The sequence below is a fragment of the Primulina huaijiensis genome, chromosome 15, assembly GCF_012295235.1.
Source record: "Primulina huaijiensis isolate GDHJ02 chromosome 15, ASM1229523v2, whole genome shotgun sequence".
NCBI classification, from domain to species: domain Eukaryota; kingdom Viridiplantae; phylum Streptophyta; class Magnoliopsida; order Lamiales; family Gesneriaceae; genus Primulina; species Primulina huaijiensis.
In genome coordinates, this window is record NC_133320.1 from 1,914,331 (window position 1) to 1,924,251 (window position 9,921).

Below are 9,921 nucleotides of genomic sequence, written 5' to 3' on the forward strand. Positions count from 1 at the left end.
TGTAGCATATTTTCACTATCGCAAGTATACGATGTCAAGTTTAAGTACTGGTTTGAGTACAGATATCGATCCCACGAAGAGTAATTATTTAAACTTGAATATTAAGTACCATAATTGACATAGCTTACTTTATTTAGACAAATCGAATAATTGGTTTGTAATCAAATCAAATAAAATAACAAATGCTGTAATTCTGGCACGCAATAGAAATGCACTGAGTAAATAAATCTAGAGATATGATTTCGTCTGGTTTCCCCTATGCTAAATTAAAATCAACTAACATGTTATTAAATTGCATCGTGTTTACTAACCAAGAACTCGCAATTTTCCTATTCCCTTTTTCAAGTGTTAAATAGAATTGTATTACCTATTACCGATTTTAATATGTCTATTCAAAATCAAGTAACACGTAATAAATGCACCCAAAGTTCTCTTATGGAATCGTCACACTTATACGTCTTTTGCACGTTATAAATATCTAACGATGCGATTTCCCTTGTCCTAATTTCGATCACCTCTTTCGAGTGTTAGATCTCAATTAGTAGTTCAGTCGAATTATGGCCAGTAATTCAACAGCGTTAATGACAAGAAATCACAAATAAACACGATGAATTAATTAGATGAAAAGTCAAAGCGTAAATAACATAGGTTCAGCCAAGACTACATCAATCTCTAGAACATAAAATTAGTTCATACTCGAATTTAAATCAATACAAAACCTGTTTGTAATCATTAAAACGTAAAAGTAAGAAACCGAGTTAAGAACGTGTGGGCGAGAGATGTAAGTGCGTTTCCGTGTCCGGATTCAACGTCTTCTATCTCTGTTCTTCGTGTTCCGTGCTCTGACTTTTTTCCTCTCCTTTTCTCGAGTGATATGACGGCCCCCTAGAATATTCTCGACCCCCTTTTTAAAGTCCACGAGAACCCTATTTGAGTTTGACTGTCGCGCCGCGCGCATATGCGCGTATGCGCGAGTCTCACTGCGTTGCCTTCTTCTTGCGCGCATATGCGCGACTTGAGTGGCGCATATGCGCCGAGCTCTCTGTTCTCGCCTCTTGTCTCTCGCGCATATGCGCGCCATGAGTGGCGCATATGCGCGGGGCTCACTGTATTTCACCTCGCTTTGGGGCATTTCTCGCGCATATGCGCGATCTTACTCGCGCATATGCGCGAGCCTCACTGTATTCTGAGTTTTTGATTGCTCACGCTTTTTTTCCTAGACGCCATTTTAGCTCGTTTTTATGCACATGTTGTAGCCGCATCTAGATTCCTGCAATCACACCAAAAAAACAACAAAAGCGCGTAATTCCGCCCAAAAAGACTAACAATCTATATGAAGTATAAGAATAATTTAAGTGCATAAAATGCACTTATCACATACCTAAAATTCTTCCCAAGGAAAAGGGAACGAATGAAAGGAAGAAAGAATCCAATTTATTTATTATATATTAAAAAGATCAAAGAGAAGCCAGAACAGAACACTTTTACAGATCAACAGGAAGACAAGAATTCTAGGACTACCTCTTCGGCAACTAAAGAAAATGATACCGATGGCAACTCCTTTTCCAATATGAAGCTAACACTAGCTTGTGAACCTGCATAATAAATGCAAGCATGAGTAAAATGAAGATACTGATTCTTGAATCGTGGCCTGGCAACTTCAAAGCTAAAAATCAATACGTTGCATCTGAATCTGACGCTGGATTATTCTGATGAGCTGATACAATCTTGATGGCTCCAGCTTCTAATAGTAATTTAAATATTTAAAGAATTCCCCATTTCAGTAGCAAACATTTTTCAAACAGCTGGTGATTTACCAGGTTGCTTCTCTTGGCAAGCACACTAGGAGAAAAAAACGTGGTAATATATCAAACTACAAGCTTTGTAAACTCGCAATGATCAGATAAAAGGTTGACCTTGTTTCCCACAAAACTCACGTGTACTGCAAATGACCAAAAGCTACACTAGTTTCGGGATCTATCACAATAAAAGACGAACATTAGACAAAAGAGAGAACAAATGAAAGATTCTATGCTAGATCAATGGCATGCCTATAATAAATAAAAATACTAAGGGAACCTAGCTGAGCATTGAAATGAACCAAGAAAAGCGACTCTCTCAATGACGTGAAGTAGCACAATGTAGCAGTAGCAGCACTCAGCTCGGTTTAGGTCTTGTTGGTCAGGTAACAAATTTCAAGCAACGGGTATCACTGTGTATATTCTGGCATCGAATTGAACAAAACTGCTTTCCACACTGCACACACGTATAGTTAGCAGAAAACCCACAAACTGTACAAAAATGGCAACGGGCACTACTACTTGGAGGTCCCACAGCCGCTCTCAAGTAGGTGGGTACATGTGAAGGCAATGACTCCAGATTGGCCTAAATTTTAAGAGTTCTCTTGTCAGGACAGATAAAGCAGCTAATATTTAATACGACTTGGAAGCAGAAAGAGAGAATCTCAATCAACCTCCTAATTCTTAAGCATTTACCTCATGCAAGAGCTCAAGAAATGTTCTTGAGGCCTTCTTAGCATTTGCAAGCGTTTTCGCTTGACGAGTTCTGCGTTTCGTGCTTTTGTTTTGCTTCTTCTGATATGCCACACAATAAAACACATGAAATCTGTTCTAATCTGTTAAAACAATAATGTGGATATACAGAGAATGCACCACCCCCACCCAAAACTGTCTTAACAGATAAACTTATGATTGCAAGAGAATATTATGAAGGATAAATGGCTTAATAGTATTACCACGCCACAATAACTGATAAAGAAAGCCAAATGTAAACTTAATTTTTTCCCTTTTTCTAAAGCAACTTCGTCCAACTCCATCCAATAGATGTGTCAATAAATGATTCTGTTTGTGATTGCTGCTAGTTTTAATTTTAATCACATAAAAAAATCGCAAAGTAACCTTGATCATCATCGTCTAGAGACGCTGCATCTTCGTCATCGACTTGTACAGTCTACAATCCAGCATTATCGTTTTCCAAGGCTTCCATACGAGCAAGCATGGCCTACTCAATTATTTATGGAATCAATAGTGGTTATACAAAGCCGAGCTTTAAATTTATCCAATGAGAAACATGACTGTTTCACACAGACAACAAAAAGGTTAATAATGAATGGATGATAACAGGAATATCATTAAGACAGACCTGGTTCCGATTATCAGTGCTGGCAATAACATAAATTAGATTCCATAAACAGTAATCAGTACCTCCCTGGATCCGATACCTAGAGCGCAGAGATTCAGCTACTCGTGTTTGTCTCCTTCCTGTATTTTCTTCTTTTTCCAGCTGAATTTTCGAAAATTTGAAGCCAAGAGGGCGTATAGAAAATCGGGTCGGACTCGACCCGTCAGTATTATTCAGAAAACAAAAGGAGCCCATTAATCAATCGGGCTATAAATTGAGCCCATTAACTAATTGGGTTGTGGAGTTGGATCACCATGTAATCGCTTCTTATTTAAGAATTTATTTTTTTCGATCAGACACTGATGCAGAACTTGATGTCGGTATTGCACTTATATGCACAGTATCACATTAACATTCTCAATACAAAAAAGTATTAAAATTTCCAAAAATCTAGAGAATAGAAAATTTAAAGTTATATAATAATCTCACATAAAATATATCAAGTCGCTCCAGAATTGTAAGTTATTCCCTTTTTGGGTCATTTGTGAATAAAAAAATCTCCCACAATTTATTAACATGAATTAATTATTATTATTATTATTATTTTATTTGTCTCGTAGCTTGGGTTTTGTTTTCCACAAGGCCACATTTTGTAAATCAATTGGTTAAGATTTGGCTATGGGTTGCTTTCGAGGTATTTTGATAATGTTTCGTATAACTCATGACAATGTACGAATGGGGCCAATATGAAAAGGAGTTCTATGTTGTCCTTACCTTCATTCCATGATTAATTTACTTTACATGTTTTCTATTATATAATTGTGCTTCATCTCGTATTTATGTGTATAAAGATAACGTTGATAAACATTTTAAATTGAAAATTGGTTTGACTATGCAGAAATTAATGGTAAGCTAGTAAATTTTCTTTTATTTTTAGGTGCGTGATAGTTGTATTCAAGTTCATAATCTTAACATATATCGAAAATATTGATCAATAGATACTAAAAACGCAAGTTTTACGAAAATTGTGTGGACAATGATGATGGATAAATAAAATAGCATCATTAAGAAAATATATTAAGGAAATGGTGGCATCGAGCTAGGAGGAGTGGTAGGTAAGCGAGGAAGGGAGCCAAGAGATGTGCTAAGGGGTGTTGGATGAGTTGAGAAGTCGAGGATATGCTGAGAAGCTAAGGATGCGATGAGGAGTTGAAGTTGTACTAAGGAGCTAGGCATGAGTTGAGATGTTGAGTATATTTTAAGGAGTTAGAGATGAGTTAAAGAAGACATTGCAGTGCTAATGCAAAGGAGCTAAGGATGAGCTAAAGAGTGCGGATTGTGCTAAGGAGTTTTGGATATGCTAGTAGTATGGAGTCTGCTAAAAGAGTTGGGAATGCGCGAAAAGCTAAAAGTGTGAAGTATGTGGTCACTTAAATTCGCAAAAGTGGATGCTCGTCGTTAGCAGGCGAGCTCCTAACTGTTTTCTCGTCCCATGGGCAAGCGCCTCTCTATTTGGCTAGCTTTAGGATGCCAAGCCCCCGGCCAAGGAGGCGTATGAGTTGTATACATGTGGTCCCTATCAAATATATGTGATCCCATCCGGCTCGATACGCTGGACAATACTCGACCTTTGCTATGTGGATTTATCCGGGCTCCTGGTGATCCCATAATGCTCTCAATAGGTTCCTGTATTCGAGTAGTTTTCAGCACAATACGAAGGAACATTTATGTGCAAAAATGAAAAGCAATCATGCTTACTTATTAATCACTGTTCGGGACCCAGGATTCTATTTTATCGTCCATTCTGAGTCTATATTTGTTCAGCTCAATTAAATTATTTGTTTTTCCATTCATGTGGACGTGGATGCATGTTTTATATGCTAGAAAAAAGGGGCCAAACTATTACATCTCGAATCTACAAAAACCCCCCACTGCTTTAAACACGTCCAATTTGTGAGAAGATTTCAAACTAATCAAGAGAGCGAGTCTACCATCTTAAAAAGGATATAAATTATCGAAATAAAATAAATCGAGTCATAACGAATCGCAATAAGTGAGATATTTGATCAAAGAAAACGAATTTCCCATCGAAAAAAAAATAACCTCGATTTTTCGACAAAATTCAGAAGGTAAAAAAAAATGGTAAAATGAATTCACACAATCATGTTTCTTTGATTTTGGCTTACAAATTCATATGATTATCTTTTTAAAAAAAAAATATATATATATATATTCCCCTTCGCACATGGTGTACAGTTGGGTATATAGTGGGGCACCCCCAAAACATCGATTCTTGTCCTGATTCAAATTCAACAATTCAACTATAGAATTTGGTGCATTCAAACTTCAAAACCAAACAATTAGTGCCTCTTAGCTAAGTCAGTTTGACTGGCAAATGTAGGCCAACAAATAGTAGTTCCCTTTTGTAAGTATGCTCTATTATTAATTCTAATCCATTGGGACACTGCTGAAAACAACTCCCTAAATTTATGCTCATTTTGTTGTATTATCTTTTGGTTTTTCCTTAATTCACTCCCTCCACCAATATTTTTTTCATCAAAATACCATCCTATCTCCTAAGGTAGGTCGGTCGGTCATAGGTTTCGAGAAGAAAACAAAAAAATCGATTTTTCAAAAGAATTACAGACTAGATCCAAAATACTAGAAACTTTTTCCCACAAATCGACTCTTTCTGTCCTATTTAGGACTAAAGATCCCGAATTTCGGATAAGAGTGGAAAACCGGACTTTTTTGAAAATAAAAATAAAATTATGGAAAAGGGCTGTCCCTGTTCCGTTGGGTCAAGCCCTGCATGTGTTCTTGTCAGTTTAAAACGTCGATTTATGAACAAAAGTTGCTATTAAAACAGCCCACCTTTCATCCACTAAGCAATCATACATAAACATTTATCCCTTTGACATATCTTCTTGTTCTTTTATATATGTTGTCACAAAATTTCCCACAATCACATTTTCTATTTGTATTATCAGCACTGTTGAATCTTGATGCATTTCCTCTATCTTTTATCAAGTTTTTTTTTTTTTTAAACTTTGAAATTTCATCTTTCTTTTATTGCTTCTTGATTTTTGGATGAAAGGTGGTGCAGAAATGGCAGTTCCTCCTTTATTCACATGCCCCATTAGTCTAGACTTGTTCAGAGATCCTGTCACTCTCTGCACCGGACTAACATACGACAGGTATCATATTGAGAAATGGCTCGCCTCGGGGAATTTGACATGCCCCGTCACAATGCAAAGGCTCGACGATCTTTCGATGGTGCCTAATCGCACACTTCGTCATTTGATCGACCAGTGGCTCCAATCCAGCACCCAAAACCAGCAAGAATGTGTCGAGCTTACTGATGCCGATCCTTATTTTGATTCGATGAAGCAAGTTATTGAATCAGATGAATCCACATTGAACAGCAGGCTACAAGTGCTGGAAAAGATCGAGTCTTTGTTCCAAGAACAGCCCTTCAGCAATTCTTGCCTAATCAGTTTAAATTTCTTTGGATTACTATTTGAACTTGCTTTAAGAAATGCAAAGACCTTGAATATTCAAGAAAGATTGGTTCTTGTTGAAAAATCACTTATTTGTGCCCTGAAATTAATGTCTTCTAGTGAGGTAGAAGGTCTCAACATGCTGAAAAAAGAATCCAATTTTGAAGGGTTCATTCATTTATTCGAGCAAGGGAGCTCTTGCATCAAGAAAAGCTTATGTCTAGTAGTGGAGGCAATTTCATCCACACCAGAGACTCGAGTCCTCTGCGAAAAGATCGGTAAATCGACCAAGATTTCGAAAGGAATCGTCCATCTCATCCATTACAAGTCCGATGAAGTAGAAGCTGGGATCAAGGCAATGTCAGCACTATCTAACCTCGAACCAAACCGCGGAAATCTAGTACGAGAAGGTGCGATTCAAGCGCTGATATCCTACATATCGAACCTCGACAAGCACGAGAAGAACTTAGCATCAATCACAATGTCAACAATCGAAAGACTTTTATCAGTGGACACTGCAAAAGAGGTTGTGCTAAACCATCCTTCCGGCGTCGAATCGCTGGTAAAGATGGTTTTCAGAGTGTCGAACCACGAAGGAAGCGAAAGCGCGGTGAATTCGCTCCTGATTATATGTTGCGAGTCAAGAGTTGGTCGGGAAAAAGCCATTGTTAATGGGGTTTTAACTCAGTTGCTGCTGCTTCTGCAAAGCCAGTGCAGTGGAAGGACTAAGACCAAGGCCAGGATGTTGTTGAAGTTGTTTAGATCCATGTGGAGTGAAGACTCTAGTCATCTGTTGTAGTAAGTAGCCTTGTATTCGTTAATATTTTCTTTTTTCTATTTGTATATGATTATTGTAAATTTAAAATCTTTTTTTCCCACATTTTGATGTTTTAGTTTGATATATATTGCCGTTACAAGCATAGTTTTTTCGATTTATATCGTTATGTCATTTTTTCTTGGTAATATCTGATTTTTCATGTTGTTAGATTCTGATTTCGAATGAAAAATCATACGTTATTTAAATATCATTGGATCGACAATGCTGAATAGATTAAGTTAAGAGATATTCCCGGTAATGCGGGATCGATTCTCCATGGATCATATGCCTCACTGAAATATTGTGTTGGTATGCTCTTATGCCGGTGTTTGTAGTCATCTCCACATCTTTCGATTTATTATCTCGATTGGATCAATGAGTCTCATTAAAACTTTTTTTTAATTTAAAGACAATGCCCTATAGGTAGGATATAGTGCAAAATAGAAAGAAGTATAAATTGGGAAGAAGGAATTAAGTTTGGTTCAATAATAATTGGTATTTATTTGCTTGAAAAGTCACACGCTAGTGTTGTAGAAAAATCAATTGCCCACTCCAAACATAGGACTTTATGTTTATTATAATAATATTATGAATTTACTTTATGAAAAAAATCAAATGGAATTTGAAATGGACAAAAGTGCATTAAAAACAAAACTGAAATCTGTAACTATGCATTAAATATAATTTTGGCTAAAATTAAATGCCATTGTTTTCTTCGAATAACAATGTTTTTTCCCCTAAAATACCTTAGAAGTTACAAAAGTTTATGACAAATAAAATATCATATTTAAACATATAATTATAAATTACATGGGTTTATTTAATCGAGTGGGAAACTATCTTAAATCAGGCTGATTTATATTAAATTTTATAAAATATATATTAAATTCTATATCATTAATTAAGATCTAAAATTTGTAAGAATTTTTCAAATAACCAATATATTAAATTAGTCACAATGTTAATTTTTTTAAAAAAAAATTACATTGAAAATACACTATAGCATGTGGATAAAATATGTTCGATATGTGATGTTAAGGTGTTGCATTTTTAAATCCAGATATTTTATGTAAAATATGTTATTCTAAAACATATTAAATATATTTTATTCTATTTATTTTGAAAATTGGTTAGGCCAATCTAAAATACCATTATTATTTATATTGCCTTTAAAAAATAAAATCTTTTACTCGTGATGCTTTCGGCCTAAAAGTTATCCCATGATCATAAAATGTTTGCTTCATAACTAATTTTTGGACGGAGAATTCAGTACCCAAACACCAAGAACATTTTAATATTAAAAAATTAATTTTGTAAAAATTTTAAAAAATCATTAGATATATACTCGTTCAAAAAGGGACAAATGTCGTATTTCTCCATATGAAAACGATATTTTCTTTTTTTTGTAACTTTTTTTTTCATGTAATAAACTTGATATATATCGCTAAAGTTCTAAAGTTTCAGATGAGGTTTCGAGTTTAAGACTCATGGTTAAGGACCTAAAAATAATTATATTTTTCATTTTTCCATAATATTTGCTCTTGCCTCTCCTAAATTTTTTTAACTTTTTTTGCCCCAAACCTCAATTTTTTGGTTACGTCCCGATAACATATATCTCTGTTAGAAAAAAAAACCGAGGAAAAAATAAATTTGTTTTTTTATTAAAAAAAAAAAAAAGAAGCAAGAATTTTGGAAATTAGAAAGCTGTAAAGTGAAGATAGGATTGCTGTTTTAATTAGGAATAATGGTGCCGGGATTTTTGAATTAAGTGACCACACTTTTTAGTGACTCGGTCAAATTTATAGAGCTCCTATAACTTCCTCATTTTCGGCTCCCACCAAATCTTATACTAAATTGTAATAAAAATAAATTATAATTACTAAATTTAAAATTTATTCCAAAGTTATTATTATTAGTATTGTTGAAAAATTATTTAAAAATGTGTTAAATATTTGTGTTGAAAATGTGAATGTTGAATGTTGAAAATTAGGTAAAATTAGGTGTTGAATATTGAAAATTAGTGTGTGATGATGTAGGTAATGATGTATTTTATTTTTGGATTATTTGTAAAAATTTTCTATAAATAGATCTCTCATTTGTGAAGAAAATCACAATTGAGTTGAGAGAAAAATATTATAAAGTGTGTAGTGTGATAATTTTAAGAGTTTGAGATTTTTACTTTTTACCGTAAATTTTTACTTTTTCACAACACGTTATCAGCACGAAGCTCTAAAAGTCCTCCATATTTTTCCAAGCTCCGAACAGAAGAAAAAGGTAACAAAAGTAATAATATTTATTTTACTGTTATTTATTTATTGTTTATATATGTAATATATAATATAATGTTATTGTTAGAAATAATAAAAATAATTTTTTCAAAAACTTGTTATAAATCCTGGGAGGATGTTAAGACGACATCCCACACTCCCGGTAAGGGATACGACAAGTATAAAAGCCTATAAG

General features: G+C 34.6%; 2 protein-coding genes and 1 long non-coding RNA gene across 4 annotated transcripts in view; 1 reads left to right on the forward strand and 2 right to left on the reverse strand.

Moving 5' to 3' along the window:
• The window catches only part of LOC140958789 (uncharacterized), a 9,787-nt gene extending 8,655 nt beyond the window's left edge, over nt 1-1,132 (reverse strand). The window contains exon 1 of the mRNA XM_073416355.1: nt 1,108-1,132. Within this exon, the coding sequence (XP_073272456.1) occupies nt 1,108-1,132 (25 nt within the window). The remainder of the gene's footprint in view (nt 1-1,107) is intronic.
• A 300-nt stretch (nt 1,133-1,432) lies between these two features.
• LOC140960111 (uncharacterized) lies at nt 1,433-2,901 on the reverse strand. Of its 2 annotated transcripts, none has more exons than XR_012172111.1 (2): nt 2,071-2,901; nt 1,433-1,595 (listed from the first exon to the last, which is right to left on the reverse strand). It is a non-coding gene; the product is annotated as an uncharacterized lncRNA (long non-coding RNA). The 2 variants fall into 2 exon arrangements; XR_012172110.1 differs by having other exon boundaries at nt 1,917-2,901.
• Nucleotides 2,902-5,940: 3,039 nt separating this feature from the next.
• On the forward strand, nt 5,941-7,564 carry LOC140959850 (U-box domain-containing protein 26-like). The gene has a single exon (XM_073417884.1). It carries the CDS (start codon nt 6,232-6,234, stop codon nt 7,438-7,440), a length of 1,209 nt encoding a protein of 402 aa, XP_073273985.1. The 5' UTR covers nt 5,941-6,231; the 3' UTR covers nt 7,441-7,564.
• The last annotated feature ends 2,357 nt before the right edge of the window (nt 7,565-9,921 follow it).